The following is a 22,598-nucleotide window of genomic DNA, read 5'->3' as shown; positions in this document are numbered from 1 at the left end:
ATAGTCACCTTAAAAGACATTTTCTGTTGTATCAAAGGATTTAATTATGAGATATTTCTGAACAGAATCAGTGGACAACAATAGAATTGGTTAATCAGGAATCCTTCACCATGTGTCTGTCTGTTTCTCTTTCGTATGTTCCCTGTCCCTCATGCAACCCATTTATTTATATATAGTATTTATTTATAGTATTTTTTTTTTCTTTTTAATATACTAAACAAAATATAGAAATATATTTTTGGAAAATTATTCAGAGTGCACAGTGCAGTCATTCGGTAATAATCAACGCTTTTGCATTATCGGACTTCCAAGATGTTAAACATTCCCAAATATTCATTTTCCTTAGTAAACTAAATGCCATTGTTTCCATTTTCCACCCTCACTCACCATCCCCAGCTGATGCTTCTCATTTTATCCCTTTGAAATGGTAGATGTGAAGTAAATATTCAGTTACACATGTTATAAATCTGTCCTTTGTAGACTAGCAATGTGCATGAAGGAAGCAGCAGAGGCCCATTTTGAGCAAAAATGCTTTATGTGTAGAGGGACAGAGGGACTTTACTCATGAGCTGATCTGAGAGGCTGAAGACCACAGACCCCATCTCTCCACTGTGTGTATGTGTGTGTCTTGTTTCTACAGACTGTAATTGTAATCCCTTTGGCTCAGACACTGATCGCTGTAATGGCACAGGATATTGTAAATGTAAGGAGGGAGCGACAGGGGCTAAGTGCCATGAGTGTCTGCCAGGATATTTGTGGGACAATGGCTGCAAATGTAAGTAGAACCTCCACCAAACCTGCAGCTTCAGTCCCCTGCTCTCTTTTGCCTCTCTCATTCTCTTACCCTCCCTACCTTCTTCTACCTCTGTCTCTCTCTTTACTTTCTCTTTTTGCTGCTGCTTTATTGGCTTACCCGGGAATGAGCAGCTTGGTTCGCTTACAGCTCTTGGAAAAAAAAAGATTTAAAAAACTTGGACTGACTTCCATTCAAGGCTCAGTCACACCTGTTATACTGCTTTGTTAGTAGTTTAACTGCAGAATTAATTTTGAAAGAATTATTATAATCATTTATTAGCATAGTTTTAATTAATAGTATTATTGTATAATTTTTTTCAAGCACAGCGATAAACCATGCAAACAATCCTCGGGCACAATCCCATGCACATGCATTTGCGCAGATGAACACAGACAGTTGAGCTAATACTTGGAGTGAGAAGCACATTTGACACCTGCGCTGTTTTCTCTCGCTGTTTGCTGTTATGGCCACACTGTGATGGCTGGTTCTGCTCTCTTGGCTCCAAGCGCTGTGGTTGAAACGATCCGTAGGTCAAGTATTGATTTGTATTCTTCAATGGGCTTCCAGCTGCAAAGGTCAACATTTACAAAAGCCGCAAATATCTCAAAAGGACGTTGGCTGTAATAATGTGAGATGGACAGTGCAGTACATATGTGTATATTAAGTTCAATGCGGCTTTGAACCCAACCCTACAAGGCAGGTTTATTGTGAGAAGCAGAAATTCACAACATCACACATGTCACAAGATTAAAGTAAACCCCAGAGTGTTTGGTGCAAATAGTGACATGTGGCAAATGGACTCCCATTACTGTCTGTTCTGAGAGATATATTGGAAAGAAATAAAGAGGTGTGACTCTTTAAACACATCCATCATTCACCAGCATGAAGATCCATTTCAGTCGATGGTATGCACTACATACAGTAAAGCACCATAACCACTTTCATTTGATGTTGTCATCAACACAGACACTTTTTGTTAGATGTCCTAGACAAGAGAATAAAGTTTGTTGCGTTCATTTGATTCAAAGTCCCAAAGGTCATAATGTGTGATAAATGCAATCTAAGGCTCATTTTCCTGATCCCGTCTATCTGTATGCAGATTTCGGTATGCAATTAAAGCTCAAATCCTTCTTCAAATGAGCCTTTTCTTCACAGTGAACCATGCAGTCTACTGCTGTTCTCAATAAATATTATCCCTCTTATCAAAAGCAAACCCAATAAATTGCTCAATATATTCTCCTATTACAGTTTATTTGCATGCATGGAAGTTAATTGTGAATGCAGAATTAGAGGTTGAGCACATTTTTCCTGCTTGTGAATGCACATGCTTTAAACATACAGACCTTATGTTGCTCTCTTTAAATAGGTGCTTATATTTATTAGATGAAATGCATTCTCGTGCATGAGCTCTAGAGAGTATGGCGTATGCTATAGAGGTTAAACTGTTGGTAGGACCAATAGCAAAGTAAATAGTTTCCATGCCCCCCTCGACTAGAAAGTAAAGATGTTTGTTAGCACCCATAACAGCTATAAATCACTGACGTGGCTCTTCTTGCCTCAGCACCTTTTCCTGGTCATCAGGGGATATCAAACTGAGGAGACAGAAAGAATTGTACCACGGGGTGAACCAAAAAGACCCAGGCTCTTGAGAGATACATTACCTGCAAAACTATGCCTCTTTTAAGTCTTTCTTCAGATAAAGCACAAGAACACTCTTGCCAAAGGCCACAGTTGTGGAAAAGGCAATCGATCAATTTGCTCTCTTTCCCTCAAAGAAGAGGTGTTCTAAATCTCTTTCCACAGACACAGACTACTCATTACCTCTTCCTTCTGTACAATCTCCTATTCGTGAACAGTTTGGTAAAAGGCAACATCGATGTCTCAATTGCAAACAGTCAATATGTCATACACTCCTAAAGAATCACTTCATTTATAATATAATCTACATCTACTGTTGTCTATACATGTTTTGGACAATATAGGAGATTGAAAATCTCCTATACAAAACACTCTATCGATAAAGCCACTTTAATAAGCAATACAGTTTTTTTTCATCTTTTGATTCAGAATTTCTTTCCTAAAGGTCAGACTAGACACGATTAGGGGCAGCTGATGGTCATGTCATGATTACGCCAGTGTAAAACGTGCACTATAAAAAAACAAACAAACAAACAATTGGAAGTAAATACATTTTGTTTTGAATAAAGATTTTTAGCGTAAATTTGACAAAAGATACATTTTGAGGGAAAATTGTTTTAAAGTAAATTCTACACCATTTTTTTCAGTGTTCTGTTCTTGTTAGATTATCCTATTAAGAAAATGTCTAGATGAACTAATCTAAACTAGATAATATAATCTAAATCTAAATTCAACCTCAAGTATCTTATGGAGATTTCCACTACATGGTACGGCATGGTACAGCTTGGTACGGTTCACTTTTGGGGGGTGGGGGAGGGGGGGGGGGGTTCGATCTGGGTATAGTACCTGGTATCTGGTACTTTTTTAAGTAACACCTCGGTTGAGGTTCCAAGTGAACTGTACCATTACCAAAACGTAATGAGTCAACTTTACTGATCACGGATTGGCGGACTTGCATCACTGAACTTGAGACAAACACAAAAGAACCACTAGATTTAAATAAGCATAGTCAGCAAAGGATCAAACGCAACTGTTTTGAACGAGTGAACCTTTTTTTTAACAACCAAAAAGTTTTGTTGTCTTTTGCCGAGGTACAGACGTTCCTATCATTGATAGCTGAGGAGAGGATCAAGCGAGAGCTTGATGGGGTGATGCAGAATGAAAAAGTTTTTTTTTTTTAAGCAGTCTTGGCAGTAGAGGCCACTAAACTGCAGTCGAAACACAAAATGTGCCGAGATGAGCCATGCCGTACCACTGAGCAGTGACGAGTTGTACCACACAGTGGAAAGTGCGGGCAACTAGTACCTTGTTATAATAATGCCCATATATTTCTGGGCATGCATTAATTTATTTTAATTCAATAAATAATTTAGCTAATTTTAATTTTGCTGTAAATTATTTTACTATTATTATTTGCATCATTATCATTATATTAAAAAAAAAAACATTTCAGTACATATTAAACATTAAGAAATGTATGATTTGCTTACACATACTAATGAACACATTCAGTCTTTATGCATATTAATTATCGATAATTCAAATAGCTTGTTAATCTTTCAGGTACAGTTTATGCATCTTGTTTTTTACTATGAGTCTGGGTTTTCACTAGGGAACAATTGATCTGCATCATAAAAAAACTCGGCAGTGATGAACAGAGGGAATTATGGACACATACAGGGGCTCATTTTTCCCTGACTCAACCACAAAGCCTGTACCCACACAGGAGATGGAGAGAGAGGAGCTGGAGACCATGTAGTTCTGCCAGCTCCCTAATCAGCCTGTTATGACTGGGAGAGTTACACCTCCTTTCTCTATCATCCAGCTCTTCCTGTCAGCTCAGTCCATCCCCAAATAGCTCAGTAACAGCCATTAAACAGATGCTGCAAAGCACAAGACCTCTCAGAAGCATTCGCCGAAAACTGATAGAGGCCGATGTTTGTGTGTTAGATGATTATTTTCCAATCAGCAGGTTACAGTGCTTTGATGAAGACGTGAGAGGCATGGCTCGTTCATCCGTTTTTATTTGTCTCTGTTGGTTTTGCTGGTTTGCGCTGGAATGTGTTTGCCTGAAGCTTGCTCAACAGCTTACGTCCGAGGTTTGGCCGTAGTGTCCCGTTGATAAATATACTAATGCACGTGATACACCTGTGGTTCAATGTCGCCTTGGGATGCAGAATGCAAGTCATTGTCAGGGGTTTGGAGAAACCTCTTCTGTGTTAATGCTCTGGGTTAATGGCAGCGCTGAGGTCTCTGAAAGACATTTTCTTTATTTTATTTTATTTTTTATAAATATTTGGAGGTGACCGTTGAGCATGGATGTCTTTTGGGATTTTTTTTTTTTTTTTAATCAAATCTCAAGAGTTCATTTTTCTGTGAGAAAAAAAGTCTATCAATATTTTCCACTTATGAATTTCTATTAATAATGATATTAAGTTTTCTACTTGTGATTCATTTCGATCAATACTTTGCCTGCACTTTGTATTGACTCCTTCTGTCTATTTTCAGCATTAAATGAATATATGATATCTCAGGACAGAGCTCTATGTAATAATAGAATTGTTCATACTTGTTTGGGTTTAGCCTGTGTGTATGTTGGGGGTGGGGGGTGGATAGGTTGTCTTCTACTTACCCTTTTCCTCTCAATGCCACAGCCCAGGTGTGCAACAATGAACTTCTGCGTTGCCAAAACGGCGGTGTGTGTGTCAACAATATCCGTTGTCAGTGTCCGCCGACATACACCGGCCTGCTGTGTGAGAAACCGCGGTGTGAAAACGAGCCAGGCGGCTGCGGAGGGTCGGACTCGGGCCAGGCTTACCTCCACCCCCCTGGGCTGATCCTGCTTATGCTGCTGTCCATCCTGGGTCCTGTTTTCCTCGTGGAGATCTGCTAGACCACAGTCCTTTGAGAGGCAGATCTCCAACTGTCCAGCTTCTTCTGTATGAGCAGCGCACCAGATGCACCGACACCCGGCCGGCCATGTGGAATGTGCCCAAACATCAAAGCGAAATTTCTGAGGATGATAGACAAAATACAATAAACAATGCATCAATAAAAATAGTATTTATAAAACTGATTCAATATAAAAATCGAAAATTTAAACAAAGAAAACATCAAAGTGTTATTTATAGAATTTACCAGAGCATATGCTTCATGAAGCAAATAAGAGGAAGTAGAGACTAAGCCAGAACTAAGCCATAATAGATACTCACTCCTCTAACAGAGCGAGAGGGATTGAAGCGGACAAGACTCATCCCTTTCCTCCCTTTATCATCACGGCAACGGGAGCTGTGCCGCCTCTCACCTGAGCCATTCTGGGTATCATGTTGGCTGTAGACTGCTTTTGGCTATTGTGACACGGAGCGATGGAAAACTGTCCGGATTGTGTGAACTGGCAATTACAAAAAAAAAAAAAAAGAAGTAATAATATGGAGAGATACTCAAGTAAAGAAACAAGCATTCTTTGCTGTCAGTGTATTGCGGATATAAGGAAATCTATTCAGACTGTCACATTTGATCTGCTTACAAATTGAGCTCGTCCTGTCAACACGTCCCATCCATCCCTAAAAAAAAAATTAGAGTGTCCTTTGTGTCAAAAGCCCCGTCCTTCCTTCGCCCTGTGCTTTTGTGAATGTTATTCTGTAACCCTTGATATATTTTTTTATATACAGTATATATATGATTTGGGGGTTTTACTTTCAGTCTGTGTCATGTTCGTCACACTCATGTGGCACACCCCCTTATCCTCCAAACAAATATGTCTAAAAAACCCATGACTTTGAAATGTGACTGTTTGCTGAGGCCACGGTCAAAGATGTATGTTTTCACCCAAACAGATGAAGTGCTAAGACAGTCATCAGTGTATTTAATTTTTGTATTAATACAGACCTTATTTTCTTGACAGAGTAAAGATGTAGAACATATACTTTTTTTGTATTATTGCTGAAATGTGTTTAAGGGCAGCATTTTAGTGCATTCGATCAAGATGCATAATGAATTAAATATCTGATTATGTTCGTCTGAAACTTTATTTCATTTACTTTTTTTTTTTCCTTCAGTTGGATTGTGAAGTTTTCCTAAAGTATATTGGCAACGTGCTGGCATTTAAAGAACATCAGTTTACATACAGTATATATACTGACTTGTAAAAAAAAGAAAATCACACCAAAGGACATTCTAAATGTTTTCTTGTTGCTTTAACACTGAGAAATTTAAGTGAATAAAACTTTAAAAGGACTTTATGTTGCTGTGTTGTACTGTTTTATGTATCTTTCATTGCAAAACGAAGAACGTAAATTGTCCCTGCAATGAAAGCATGATAAATAATCGTATGCCTTTATATAACACATGCATATAAATTGCATACTTTGCAGAATAGTGGAAAATGCTTTAAGCCTCAGAATTTTCTGCTCTCCATTTATCTCAAATTCAATACAGTAATGATTTGTTTCAGTGTAACGCATTATCAGATGGGCAGAATTAAATATTAACAGCTATTGATGTCTGTTTGAGAGCCTGTTTCATGTAGTTGGTCTCGCCTGTGAGTAAACTGCCCATCTATTGCACAGGTTTGTTTTAAATGGAAAGTTTTACAGCCTTTTCCACAATTATAAAGTGTGTGACAACATGGGCCAGCTAAACGACTCATTTTATAGGAGATGCTCCAGAAACATTTGTCTTTATCTGCAGTGGTTCCTAGAAACTCTGTACTAATTAATGAATCTTGTGTTTGTCTATTTTTATGTGTTTTTGTGTCTGCTTTGAAAACAAAAGTAATGTTGATGAAGTAATATTGCACTTCCATGTTAGTTATGGACCAGTCCACATAATATTTCAGTTTGGAAAAACAGCATAATTGACCAAATAATGGCACTTTGTCAGCTGTTTCTTCACATTAGAATGGCACTTTAAGAAATGGATGACAGTATTATTGATCAAAATTATGGTTGTTTTGAAAGATTCACTTGTTAAACTTTCAGTAAGAGCAGAAGTGATTTGGGCCAACCCAATATTTTACATCTTTATGGCAGAGAAATTATTAGCAATCACAGGTTACACTGATAAACAAATCATAAACTATTTCATTTTCAAAATACAGGTTTACAATACCATATATGTATATGCTCATACATACGTTTTGAACAGTATATCTATAGTGAGTTTTTGGTTGCACTTTATTTTACAGTACGTGTACTTTTATGTACTTATAGTGTACTTACAATGTAAGAAAGTTCTGGTAACACAAGGTAACTACATGGGGTAGGGTTAGGTTTAGGGGTAGGTTCAGGGTTAGTACCTAGGTATTACATAGTTATTGTAATCACTATAATAAGTACATAGTATGTACATGAGGAGCAGGACTGTAAAATAAAGTGCTACCGAGTTTTTATTTTTATTTTTTTATAATACATTATGCTAATTGGTTTATGTTATATATGGAATAATTGCATTTATATAAGTGATAGAAAAGTTTTTTTTTTTTTCAACCATGCAACCTAAGAAAGATCAACTGGTCCAGAGATGCTCTTGTAGTTGTTCTCTGGCTGAGAAAAATGGAGTTCACCCTGTGTACGTTTGTGTCATATTCTTTCAGAAATGCAACGTTCCCTTTATCAAGGCAGAGATATGCAACACTGACAAAGAGAATAAACAATTCAGTGCATCTATATACTCAGCAGATCCACTGTGCATTCAACAAATTCTTTGAACCAAGCCAACAAACAGGCTCAGCCAAAATCAGCTGCATAATTCCAGTCGTTCACTCCTATTTATAGGAGGAAAGATATTGCAGATTATTTTCTAAAAAGATCCAGTGAGCGTTTTTATTTCCGCATCTTTAATCACATTTATTTCTATTTGTCTTAAAGCGATATGTAAAACTTCTTGCATCTGGAGACAATCTGCCCTTGAACAGGCAGCCTATTGATTTTTAAATCAGCTTTTCCATTTGTTAAGAAGTTGAGCTTCCATAAACATGATAATTCTTTACTTCAGGCACATCCAACTTTTTCATTGATAACAGGAATGAAAAACCGAGGATTCATTTAATGTTGACCGTTTCAGGGTTTTGATTTATGGTTTCCTACACAGGGTAAGACTCCCAACGTTACACAGACTTTTATCAGCTAATATCACAATAACAAGCATGGAAGTACTCAGACATTTCTGTTGCTAACGACTGCAGAATATGTTTCTGGAATGATCCATTTGATTAATAATGACACAACAACACAGATGAAAAGTAAACCAAGGTTACCCAAAGAACTACCACTTGAACTCAGATGACCGACGGGCTTCAGTAAGATCATTACCCAGCATTCAGCATTGCATCTCTCTTTTCTTCCCAGAACAAAAGCCCAAATTTGGTTCAGCATCTAAGTTCTTCTCTTGGAGGAGTAATGGTGATACTGTTCCCCCTGCCACTAATGGGAATATCTCTGCAAAAACATGGGCTTTCTAAAAGGAGAACACACTGCATTTGGTATTTGGCTGCAAGAAGACATTCTTTTGTCAGATTTGATGGAATAGAGAAGCTCAGCCCATTGTATGAAGAGAAAAACAAGGTGGATGTTTGCAGGCTAAAGGTAGAATACATGAATGAAGTATAGCACTGGAGTATGTGAGCGCTGGAGAATCCTGAAGGTCAAACTATTGTGGAAATGTAAAAGGTCTTCAAGATTATTTGGCGTGAAGTTCATTTCAATAAAAAGAAAAAGTCATAAGAATGTACCCATCTGAGTAGAAGCACCAGCACAAAGAATAATATTAAACAACATTATAATAATACTTTTCTTGAAGTTCAAGAATCCCTACAGACCACAAGTGTGCGGTGTGGAATATGAAAAATTGAAACTTCATTACTCATAACCTGTTTGTATACATAGGAGGTGATAAAAGGTGAGTAAAAGAAATGGGAATCCTATTTTAGAGTCTATTACAGAATTCAGTGCTCACAATAATAAAAACAATCTTTCTAGTGGTAATATACATGTTTATCTCAAGAAGCTATCCAACTAAAAATTATGTATTTACTGTATGTAGGCTATATAAGACGATTAATAACACTGAACTGAACTCTGCATAAAAATTAACTGAACACTGAAACAATGTTTATTTTTCATTCTGACGGCACCCATTCACTGCAGAGGATCAGTTTGTGAGCAAGCAATGTAATGCTAAGTTTCTAAATCTTTTCAGATAAAGAAAAAAAAATAAAATCTATATCTTGGATGGCCTCAGATTACGTAAATTTTGAGCTAATTTTTATTTTGTCTTAATTATCCGTTAAACACTTTAGTCGTCAATACCGATAACAGCGCAAGACGACACACACCAAAATACGACAAGAAGGTGTAATAAAAGAGACGTTAAAGTAGTGCCAGTAAAGTAGTTACTCAGATGAGTGGACTGATATGCAGCATTGCAATGGATGAGAATATGAGGAACATTTAAAAACTAATTGCAGCGACTGACCAATCAGAATTGAGAGGCGTGTAATAATAAAATTTACACTTACATTTAAAATAACATTAGGTCATTTTCTTGTTTCTATGATTTAATGCGTATTTATATAGTGTTTTCATTTCAGAAGAATTGTGGACCAAACTGTTTCTTCGTTTGATCATCTAATTAATATAGACCAGATTACTCCAGCACAACTTCATTAAGCCATCTATAGCCTCATGTGACTAATGCATACAAATAAAAATAAAAACATTTTCTGGCACGGGTCCCTGGGGCAAAGGCAGGTGTATGACTGAAGATTATGCTTGCCATTTTCCAAGTTAGTTTTTCACACCCCTCCACAATACAAAACTTAGAGATCCAAATATACAAGAAGTATGTATTTCTCTCTCTCTCTCTCTCTCTCTCTCTCTCTCAGTGTCTCAGAGGTACACACACACACATACTGTCACCTTACCAGTACTGCAAGCATATTTTCTCCGGCAGTGGGGAAATGGACTTCTTTTGCAGTATGGCCAAGATAAACTAAAGATATAATGCATTATTTAGACCTACGGCATGCCCTTTCCAGAGGTAGATAAGCAAGAATCTGAACACTAGACATTGCGGATGTAATTTCAATGGATGGACGCACACACACGTACACGCAAATGCTTTTGAATAACATTTCGGCTCAGGGTTAGGACTGAACGGTTTAATACTAAACCTAATACTAAATACTAATACTAAACGGTTTAATAACTTCCTGTTTCACAATCAACCTGGCAGCAATGTTTACAGAAAAAGGTGTACAAAGACATTGGCTCTACGGTATATTATGTGGGTAATTTCTTTTAGTACCTTTTGAAATTCAGCTTTTAAAAACTGGAAGTGCTTGTATTTTTTGGAAGTATTTCTATTAAAGGATTAAACAGGAATGCACAATGGTCAGACTCAATCAAAAATCCAAATTCAGTTAATAAAATCCATTGCTAATACTTGATTTCCCCTCTAAAATGTCACTTACTGGAGGATTTACTTCTTTTTTAAGGCATTACAAAAGGCTTTCGATAAACCTTTAAATTGATTGCAATTAAAGCAATATTCCCAATGTTTACAAATATTTTAATTTGATTAATATGAAAGGTTATATTGATAAAATTCCCCAAAACATTTTTCATTTATTAGAAGTTAGTAATTAAATTTTCATTTAAAACTTGTTTTACTCACTGGGTATATGACAATAAATGCTTTGAATCCTTGAATATATGAAATCTTTAATATTTTAGGACAATGGGAAATTGAATTGGGTTTTATTTTAAACGTAAGAAACCTGTGTACAAGTGTAATTGTAATAATTTTTATGTGCCTAATGTTTCTTTTTTTTTCTTCTCAAACTATTAGTTTTCAGATTTCACTAATATATTTTTAAGTTTGAATTTCTGCATAAATTTATTGTATTCCTTTTTGTTCAATACAGTGTTATATTTAAGATATTATTAGTAGTAGTAGTAGTATTACCATCTTTTTTTTTCAATTACCAAAAAAATGTTTAATAGTTTTCATTTTATTTTATAAAGATAACAACACTGGATGGGGACATAAAAATGTACTGTAAAATAGGAATAACACTTTTAAGACAGTCATGTGGCAAACACTCATAATTTCTATATACATCTTTCTCAGTCTTTCAGCTTTGCTGTGGAAAAAAATATGAAATATTAAAAAATATTAAAGAAACATAAATATGAAAGTTGTAATAATTATAATTGGTGTTTATTAAGGAAAGATTCACTGTTGTTGTCCGAACTCTGTGACCCACTCAAAGCATGCAACTGCATAGTGACATTGGGTTTTGTACAGGCAAGCCCCACTTTTATTTATATTTTGCAGAAAATATGCTCGATGTGTTGATGTGTTGGTTGAGCATAGTTTTTAGTGAAGCATCCAGGCTAATGGCAAAATGACTGCAAAGTAAATTATTTTTTACATTTAACCCCTTTGACACTATACAGAAAACAATTAATTGTATTTCCATTTTTAAATAAGTTTGAATATTTTAGGACATTAGTATATATCATGGGAGCAGTGTTATTTTACAATTATTTATATGAATATTTTGAATGAGCTTTTATTTTTATATTTTTAGCTATGTACCTTTTATTTGTATACATTTTTATTATATATATATATTTAATTTAACGTTAATTTAACACAGTTGTACAGTTGTAATTTAAATATGACCTTTCAGCAGGTTTAGGTAGGACAGAGCAGTCCTGCTCATAAAGCTGAACTGATTGTCTTAAGATTAGTAAATCAAAATGTAAATGCCATGTGTTGCACAAGCACAAAACTCCCCATAGTTAATCAGAGGTCATCCGAGATCAGAGCCTCTCATCCTTCTACCTGTCCATCCCTCTGATCAGCAAATCCCACCACAGGCATCCACTCGACTAATGAACACCTCACCACCATCCCTCTGCCCTCCCTGTAAAGCTTCTCTCCTCTTCACCATCTCCTTTGTTGATTTGACCAAAGTTGGATCTCTACAAAGTGAAGAAAAAAAGACATTCTAGGTCGAGGATATCAAGGATGGTCAAGTTAATGAATGACCACCAGATGTTCCTTATTAGGCTAATGCAGTCCTCGCTGCTTCTCTCAGGGGGAATGACAGCTCTCACTAGTGGAGCACACGCAGAGATAAGACTTAAACTTTATAAGCCGCAGCTGCTGTAGACCAGGGAAAAGCTCCAGCCCAAATTTTATTTAGTGAATTACGTTACATTTTCATTTAAGATGGCTCAAATAATGCAACATAACTGTAACCTGCTCCTGTGATTTGATGTAAAAATGTTTTCCCTGCAGAGAAAATGCATGATGACAGTGATTGATATTACTATTATTAATTTTATATATATATTTTTTATGTCCCTCATTTTTAAGAGGTTTGAATGTTGGGGGTGGGGATGTTCTGTAAAAATAGAAAAAGAATAAATAAGAATAAAAAAAGGAACATTTTAAATGAATGATTTTAGTTTAGTTAAATATATTTAAAATGTGTGTGAATTGATTAAAACATTTCTTGTCTGTAAGTCTGTAATTAGACGATCAAGGTTTATTTATTTATTTTTTTGTAAGGAATTGAGCAAAAATGCATGCTCAAGTAACAATTCTTATTAGTATCAATGTTGAAAACAGCTTCACTATTTAATAGTTTTAAGTAAACCGTGATAAAATAAATACGGGGTGCTTTGATGAATAGAAAGTTCATGGAACAGCAAAAGAACAATGTCTTTACTGTCACTGAATTTAAGACAGTTTTTTCTCTCTTTTTTTGAATCAATAAAAAATGAAAAATATATTTTTTTTTATCGTCTTTATATTGAAACAAAGAATCATTAAATTTTTGGTTTATACATTTACTGTATAAATATTGGATGTATTGGTAAAAAAAAAAATCAAATGAGATAATTATTTACATACACTGAGTACAGAACTATAATGTGGACAGCATAACTCATGATTTGGTCTTGGACTAATTTGATGAGAAATGTTTTATAGAGTTTCTTATTAAGAGCCTTATCTTATTAAGATCCTTCAATTTTCATTGTTAACTTTGGTATCTTGCTAGGTCTGAGCACAGTTTGTGATACTGTGTATAAAATACTTTGTATCACTTCTGTGTTAGCAAAAGTCTCAGTTTGCTTTCCACTGAATCACTGCTGTCAAACACTCACACAGACACAAGCACCAATGCTGGATTTGCCTGTGGATCTGGCAAGAAACTGGCATATGCTATAAGAAACTGGAAAGAAAACGGGCACCATCCTTCAGAACAAGTAAAAAAAAATACAGATCTTTCATACCTTTAGTCACACTTGGCAATGTGACAGTTTTTGGCTAATAAATTATTATAAAAGTATGTTTTTCTAATAAATGTTGCTACTCTGTGCAAAACAAAGAAGAATCCAAAGGTCACGGATTCTGAACGACAGACTTTAGTATGTTATGAATATTGGATTTCAAAATCAAAGTGTACCACCATCATGCCAAGACATTTTGAGAGGACAACATGAACCCAACTGTGTTCTTGCAGCGGTGTTGTGAAAAGCAAATTTTCAGAAAAATTCACCCACAAATGGGAATTCATTACACCCTCACATCATTTCCATGTTGTTCTTTTCTTCTCTGCAACACAAAAGATAATTTTTAAAGAATATTCTGGCTCTGCTTTTCAATATAATAACAGTGAATGAGAACTGAAGCTGTCAAGTTACAAAAAAAAGTATGACCTTTTGACTAAATATAGACAATAGAAGACTCACAGGAGCTTAAACATCAAAATAAAAGTCAAAGAAAGACAACTGAAACAACAAAGAAAATATTGCGTCTGCATGTAAACCAGTCGAACATGTCTACAATCTAGTATTTAATTTAAAACACACCCAAATGTGAATCTGCTTACCTAGGCCACAATGACTTCACAGATCTCCAGAAGTGATTGGTGGATTTTTTATTGTCAACGTCTTGCAACAGTGTTATGAAAAACTCTCTCTGTGGAGTTGTGGAATAGCTGATGCAATCATTTTTTCTGGATGACAAATGAAAATGGAATATACCTGGAGGAATTCGGGAAGCGCGTGAGGGATTTAACACAGCCACAGCATCTGGTCCTTCAGAAACCAAATCGAAACGAGCATCTTTCCCATCTCATAATTCTCCGGAACACATAGAGCTTGATCGTGAGGGTTAGGACCGACAACCTCAGGGTTAAAAGCATTTATATCACTACTTATAGATCCATAACATTTAATGGCTAATGAGTAAAGATGTCAGATCAACGTAAAACAGTTGTATGTGCATATTTAAAGGTTTAAATCATGAAATGGATAATTTTAATTTCACAGTGTGAGGCATTTCTGAGTGAAATGATATCAAACAAGAATTGTTTTTTAAACCTGACTTGAAATGCCTTTAAATGTTATTACGAGTCAATTTCAATGTTTTGAATCCGATTTTCTGGACTTTGCAGAACAACACATGTCAGGATCCAGAAGCAGAACACACTGAAAACATACTAGCTGATACGTGAAACTAGATGTGTGTGTGTGTGTGTGTGTGTGTGTGTGTGTGTGTGTGTGCGTGGGTGTGTGTGTGTGTGATTAAAACTTATTTGTACAGTGAGTAGGACTGTATTGTTCTGTTATTCTCTGTATATTTATTGGGGGGGGGGGGCATAAAATTATATTATATATTATACAATATATCACTTAATTATACAAAATGGTACAATATACCAAAATATATTACTACAATGTGATATCACTAATTAAATTGTTTAAAAAAATATACGTTACGTTAATTAATGTCCCTCCAAACCACTGTGACTTATTTCATTCATATAGCTTTTTACAAAGAGTGCACGCAAAAGAATGTTGATTGAGCGCACACCATATAAAGAGAAAAGGCAAAGAATAGACAACTGTCACGCTGTCTAGTCTCTGTTTCCCTGGGTGTCCACTAGTGGGCTCACTTCCCCTTAGGCACTTTACCGTAGGCACTAGAATTCCACTAGTCTTGTCCTTTTATCACAGTAATTGCACTCCTGCTAATTGCACCAGGTGCCTTCACCTTCACCAAGTCCTTACCTTTCGTGATCCCAGTCTTCTCGTCCTCCGAGATTCCTCGTCTTCCTGTTCCCTTCCTGTCCCTTTCCTGGTTGTTTTATTTTTGGATTGTTCTCTGGTTTTGACCCTGGCTTGTTTGACTTCGATTTGGATTATCCCATTAAAATCATACCTGCATTTGGATCTCTCCCTCTCCTGTGTCTTACTGGGTCGCGATCGTCACAACAACTGCAAACAAACCTTATTGGTTATAACACATATCATCAATGCACTAGTGAATTTTATCCTACACCAAATTTTTTCCGGCTAGAGGAGTGAAGTTGTGCAGCTAAGAGGTTGTTGTATTTGCTCACATGATGGAAGACAGCATAATGAGAAAGATCAGTGATGTTGCTATTAATGCATCAGAGAACTGTCTGCGTGTGTGTGGATGTGGAGTGCAGGACTTGATATTTCCACGTCAGCTACTGTCTTTCCCACTGACGGCTCCCAGATGGCCACTGCAGCAAGCACTGCCCAACATACTGGCGCTCCATTATTAAAAACCACATCCTCCACAGATCATTGTATAATAATCAAAATACCCTGAAGGCCAAAAGTACGGCTCACTCAATATGAGAAAAACACAAAAACTGGTATGCGTTTAGTTAAATGTCAAAGATGATTTCATCTCGATGGAGATGGGTATATAAAAGCAGTTTGTTCTGTGGATAGATGTCACTTTTTGTGCCAGGAGAGGGGATGAAGGGGCTTGAAACTTTTGCTGGAGTCATGACTTTTATGTAAATCAATCTTCATCTGTGCCAGCTTTCTTCTGCTGGTGGGATGGGCAGACATTGTTTTGAGGCAAGAGCTTGAGTCTCAGCAGACACTTCAAGCACCTCATCACCAGCCGAATGACCCCACCATCTTCTTCAGAACGTGTTTTCTTCATAAGCTCAGATGGGACTGTCTCTGTTTTAATCTCTATTTTACACAAACACTCTCCTAGATGAATATAAAAGTTGACAGCAACTTAGTATCTCTCCAGCTGCGTGCAGGAAATGCCTCAGTCTGCCAACCTTGAGGAATGCCAGCTTGGAGCTATCTGAAATACAAAGCTCCTGGTAAACTTTAAATTGTGCACTAAAGTTTTATTCTGTTGTTGCACTACCTAGAACTAGAAACTCCAATGCAGGGTTATTATCATTTACGAACCAAAAAATAAAAATGATAACATTATTAAAACAAAATTTGTGTTATTTGAAATAAAGCTGAAATAAGATAAATATATTAGATGAAAAACTTTAAAAGCCAGTTGCACTCGCGCCATGACGGATTCGCTATTTACATGGCGGAATGTTATTTTTCATTTTTAAAAATGTTTGTGTGCTGCTGCGTGTCCCTGTGGGTAATATGCAAAGTGTATGGGTATTGTGGACCCGCCTATAGTAGCATATTACTAACGTACTCTTTAAATAACAAAGAAAAGATATTGCGCCAGACTTTAGACAAGGTTTGACTTGGTCTATGGCGCGGCCTATTTTCAGTTCTTTAAAATAGCAATGCACCAACAATGCACCTAAACACACCTCTTTTTTTTAGACCATGGGCGCACAAATGGGCACAAATGCATTTGCTATTTAAACAACGCAGCGCAGGACGGGAAAATGAGAACTGCGTCCGGCTGAAACTAGCAAAAACATGCCTTGCGCCACATTGCGCCGGGTGTATGATACTGACTTAAGTTTGAAATAAAAAAAACTAAAATAAAAAATAAGTTAAATAGTAATATTTAAAAATGTAATAAATGGTAATTCAAAATATTTATAAAAACTATGAACATATATAAATATTACAAGACCTAAAACTAGAAACTCCATTGCAGGATTAGCGTTTTATTAAACTATTAAACAAATAAAGATGAAATAAAGCATATATGATACAAAAAAATATATATAAAATTACGTTTTTATGTTGCTATGGCAACTACATTTTTAGGTTTAAAATAGATACAATTTAAGCTGAACAAAAACTAAGACTGAAATTAGTAGTATTACAATAAAAGTGAACAATATGTCATAACATATTGATTTGAATTCTTAAGGCAAATAAATAAGTAGAAATATTTATTTTGTAAATATATAAGAATGGGTTTAACAAACCAATGGACACATTTGATTATATTATCAAAAGCAAGCTCTTCAGTTCATTTTTTTCCCCAAAATCCCTTCTATTTTGAGTTTATTGGCACGTTTATTGGCACGTTACTCTATTTTCATAATTTGATTAGTCAGATTAACCAGCAGTAAAGTCAGCCTTTGCCACCGGCATTTTACTCAAATATTTCCACACAAAACCAGACACAAAAAACTGCGAAGCAATTTGGAAAAAGAAGCAATATATATTTTATTGTAACTTTATGTACACGTTTACAGTTGAAGTGTGATACAGCAGCTAGGTGGCGCTGCAGAACACGCAGATTGCACTGCTACAGGTTAGGCCACTGCAGCCTTTTTCCATGGCGGCCGGACTTTTCTTTGGCTTGAGTGGACAACCGATCATTACCCATGATCCCCTCAGAGTACCAGCTACTCAATGCTGCTTACATAAATATGGCTTTTTGCTCAATTAATAGCCCCAAAATTGAACTTTGTTTAGGCATGAGACATTTAGTGACTCTCAACACTGCAACTATTTGTTGACAGTTGTATGCCCATAGGATGCCCTCAGCAATACAAAACAGTTTGAAAGACATCTAGACAAAGAGCGGAGAATATGATTATGAAGGTGTGAGTGGAGAAAACATTGTGAGAGAGGAACTATAGAGGCAGAAATCCGTTCCTTTCGAGGTTAGAGATCGCCGGGTGATTAGTGACCCACAACTCTGTGCTGAAACAGACTCTGCCGTATATAAATATATAATAATGTGTGGAAGCCTGTTAAATCCGTCCTGTCAGGGTTCATCTCTGGTGAGAGAGGAGTGGGAACAGATTACTGGTGAAAAAAGCTTAGAAAACCAATTCTACTGCTCGCAGTTAGAGTATAGGGAACTGTGCACCCAGAAGACCATAATCTGCCTTGGGCATGGATTTCGCCCCAGATTTCGGTGCCAGACCAAAAATCCTCTTTCAGTCAATGACAACCCCCCCCACCCCCCCCCCCCCCACCCCCCAAAAAAATAAAACAGCAAATGCTAAAACAGACCTTTAAACCTTGATAAATAAAGAGAGGGAGAGGTAGAGGCGATTTCTGGCTGTGTCATAATCAGCTGGTAAATGTGATTTTCCTAATGAGAAGTTAATCTACTTGAATCCTCTGTGATATAACAGTGCTTCCTCTCAGAGAGGAAAGAACTGATACGGCATCACAGGAAAATACTGAATCTTTCAATATCATTGGGCCTAATGCTGCCTTTAAATCAAACTTTCAGCACAGAATTGCTAAATGTTAATTAATGCATCGTGGAGTAAAACATAGTATTGAGCATAAAAAGTTGAATGTTGACTGAACGATTTATTTTGTATTTTGAGCAGGGTTATTATGAGTAAAACTAAAACCATAAACCATAAAACTATTTGCTCCTCAAAATAATATTAATGAGGAGGGAAAAGGAACTGTAAGCTCATAAAATGAGGATGAGAATGATGAGAAGAGCACCTGGTAATGCTGCTGCCACTTAGTGGTGTTACACTGTGCTACATTGAGAGAGAGATATCACACAATGAGACGTCTGGTCAATACCTTATTCACATTAGAAATACATTATAACAGATAAAGACCTATACATCAATAAATATTTAATATAACTTTACATATATTTTTTTCATTTTACGGAAATTAAGAAAGAATAAAAAACAATACTTGCTCAAATAACAACTGAAGATTTTACAATACATTATATATAGCTCTTTGGAATGTCAAAAAAAGTAAAATGATAAAAAGACCCATGTTTATGTTCAGTCAAGCATAACAGCATAAGAACAGCCAGTTATAAATGGAGATGCTTTACATTGGACTGCTTTATAGGCACATAGGAGTGTATTTCTGTTCTTGAAGCTTTTCAGTCATTTGTTAGTAATCCTGTGAATGTCTTTTCCTGTCAAAGTCTCTTCTCAGATCACAAATAAATAAATATTCCTTTGTGAGTGCACTTTTATCTAACCGTTTGAGACAAATCAGCCCCTTGACTGTTTCCTGATTTGACCTCTCCGATTATAAAGTCTGTCACCTCAACACAGTCTATACACGCTGAAAACTTCATTTCTTCACAGTTTAGAGCCAGTTCAGATTGCACACAGATCTACATATAGTTGCAAACAGGTATAACCTCCACCTTGTGCATTACAGCACTGGGACATCTTGTAAGAATGAGTGCCGAAAGGGAATGAAGCAGGATAACACAGCCAAATCCCACCCAACAGCACAGAACAATGCCATATTAGAAGCATTTTTATTTTATTTTCATATTTAGATGCAGGGAAGACATCTCTTTTGGACACTTGGCCAATCATTTTGTCAGTGCACACTAGTGGTGAACTTATCAGTCCCTCCAGAAAAACAAGGATTTTGTTTGTGATTGTTGCGGGCAAAAATCCTTGATTTTGCGGCACGTTTTCTTAAAAAATACGATGGAATATGCGGGATATTTTTGAAATTTTATGCGATGAAATTGCGTGAACTTGCAAAAACTGCGGTTTGATGAAAAAGAGAAAAAAAGGTGATTCCCCCAACACCTTTTTCTCACTAGGCTACCACCTTAATGTACAGAGTAATTTCTTATTACTTCCTATGATAAGCGAGCATACTAAATCACAGAATATTTAAGTTGCAATCTCTTACTGCAACGTAAATTATTTTACATACTACTAATATAATTACAACTGTATTTTTTTGGTACTGTTCTGTAACAAAAAAGTGCAATCTTACAACTGTAAAGTTGCATCAACTTCTGAATGAAACTACAACAGTGAGAAGGGGGTGTTGGGGGAATCACCTTTTTTTCTCTATTTCATCAAACCGCAGTTTTCGCAAGTTCTCGAGATATAATTTGGCTCCACTGTCATGTAACAAATCGGAAAACTGCTTCGCGAGTTCTTTTGCGCTTATTTTTGTTAGCAAATAAGAAGTTTCACCCTGGTTTCACCGTGGGGTTTGCAGATGATGTTCACATCACGTAATTATGTCACTTCATAAGGTTCCCATGGCAATATTTTTCAACTTTCTGCTAATATATATGTGAGTCTTTTGCAACGAAAATACAGGGATTATGAAATCATGCTAGCCCCGAATATTTTGCTTTATGAAATCGGCAATTTATGTGGCAAAAGAGCGGCGTATCTGAGAAAATGCGAACCAGAATAAATATGCGACCTTTGGCTGATTATGCATTAAATCAGGCGATCGCATAATCGCGTTCTTCTGGAGGGACTGACTTATCGACTGATAATGTCAAATAACAGCATCCTTTGGAATAACATAAATTGTATGTTCCTCTTGTGTCAGTTTCCCTTAATTTAAGTGGATTTTGAATTTAAAAAAAAAAAAATTCATTTTAATGATCAATATCTTACATTTTTATATGTAATATCATAATATTACATTGGTCACCCTGCAATTTCGATATCGGTCAACCACTAGTTTGCACATCATCAGAGACACATTTAAGGTTTCTGATCCACTCAAGCAGAATTGAATTGCTTATTGTTTTTCAGTTGGTTTTAAATCCCACTCATTAGTTGAATGAGAAGGCACTGTCGACGCTATCTAGCAAGATCCTTTTTGGATGGTGTGACACAATGCTTTAGGGGCTGTGGGCCCCTGCTGAAAAAGCTGTTTACAGGCCTGTCACTGCCACCCCTTTTGTTTCCTGTCAACATCTTGCTGCGTGTCTCCGACGACGCAGTACCGTGCAAATCTGATAAACAGGGCATGACAAGCCCACAATATATCTCTGGAGATAAGCAAGCGACGCACAAAACAACCAGTCCTTCCTTTCAGGTGGAAATCTGACAATAAGAGATTTTTGTTGGATAGAAACGGGGAAGAGACAGCAATCAATTACCGCAGCTTACACGGCAGGGAGCTATGATCTTAATCGGAGATGAATAGCTGGGTGGGATTGTGGGCCGTGTGTGAGAACACCTCCGGGGCAGTGCAGACACGGGGAAGGGGGCGTCATCAATAATAGTGCAGGTAAGGAGGACTCAGGCAAGGTCAGGACAAGCATGTTTCCCCATGAGCAGACAAACTGCCACACGCACAGACAGAACTAGCTCACGGCGTCACCTCAGTCTGATTCCGTGCATTCCATCTCAGGCCCGGATTTACCCACGACGCTCCATCCAGGCGCCCGGAAGGGTCTTGGTCTGGGGTTGTGTTTGATAATCTGCTCCCTGAGAGACAGTCCTTCATCTATCAAACACCATGCACGTCCTCCAGGATAAGACAAACAAGACACAGAGAGAGCGAGAGCACCAGACAATTGCTTGCCCTTTTTCTGAATCAATCCGTCTGCTTTTTTCACCCCGTTTCTTTTCTCTGAGCCGTTCACTCCTCGCCTTCTTCTACGTATGTGGAGGGGAACCAGCCCACCTGTGGACGAGACAGAATAGAGGGAATGAGTGATTAGAGGAGAAGGTTGCGGGGCGTATTACAGAGGATTTGCGTCACTTCATTGCCTGGATAACCTTGAGGATGTGCTAGCTGCAAGAGGAAGGGAGGTAGGATGGCACTGGATTGTTTTAAGCACTTCCAGTGGCTTCACACTGGCCTGAGCAATAATAAAAGAGTATGGCAGAGCCGTTTATCTTTGATTAGCCAAATCAGGGAGGGAGAGACCGAGGAAGTTGGAGAGAAATGAACGGTGTTGTTGATTCCTGTCAAGCAACAGCTAAGCATTATTCCTGCTACTGTCTGCTATGACTATTTCGGCCTAAATAGTAGGTGTTTAATTATTATTAAACTTTTAAATTATTATTATTTTGTCATTTATCATTAGTTTTATGCTTTATAACAAAAGCATAATATATAATATAATGTCAGCATAATTTTCAAAAACAATGAAGAAGCACACATTTACATTTGCAAGACATAAAAATGACCACCGAATGGGT

The 22,598-nt window shown here is 36.8% G+C and overlaps 2 protein-coding genes across 4 annotated transcripts in view; one reads left to right on the top strand and one right to left on the bottom strand.

Annotated features, from left to right (window-relative positions):
- The window catches only part of LOC127945981 (netrin-G1-like), a 78,123-nt gene extending 71,453 nt beyond the window's left edge, over positions 1 to 6,670 (top strand). Inside the window, exons 8-9 of one of the 2 annotated variants that reach the window (XM_052542206.1) lie at positions 641 to 775; positions 5,089 to 6,670. In XM_052542206.1, coding sequence (XP_052398166.1) covers positions 641 to 775; positions 5,089 to 5,327 — 374 coding nt within the window. In that variant the 3' untranslated portion in view covers positions 5,328 to 6,670. The remainder of the gene's footprint in view (positions 1 to 640; positions 776 to 5,088) is intronic. The other variant, XM_052542207.1, reaches the window with a different exon arrangement.
- Positions 6,671 to 17,867: 11,197 nt separating this feature from the next.
- The window catches only part of LOC127946581 (guanine nucleotide exchange factor VAV3), a 61,610-nt gene continuing 56,879 nt past the window's right edge, over positions 17,868 to 22,598 (bottom strand). For both annotated transcript variants that reach the window (XM_052543257.1, XM_052543256.1), the window contains one exon: positions 17,868 to 22,077. In XM_052543257.1, coding sequence (XP_052399217.1) covers positions 22,033 to 22,077 — 45 coding nt within the window. In that variant the 3' untranslated portion in view covers positions 17,868 to 22,032. The remainder of the gene's footprint in view (positions 22,078 to 22,598) is intronic.

This window comes from Carassius gibelio, chromosome A24 (genome assembly GCF_023724105.1).
Source record: "Carassius gibelio isolate Cgi1373 ecotype wild population from Czech Republic chromosome A24, carGib1.2-hapl.c, whole genome shotgun sequence".
In the NCBI taxonomy this organism is placed as follows: domain Eukaryota; kingdom Metazoa; phylum Chordata; class Actinopteri; order Cypriniformes; family Cyprinidae; genus Carassius; species Carassius gibelio.
This window is presented reverse-complemented; position numbering and strand designations above follow the sequence as displayed.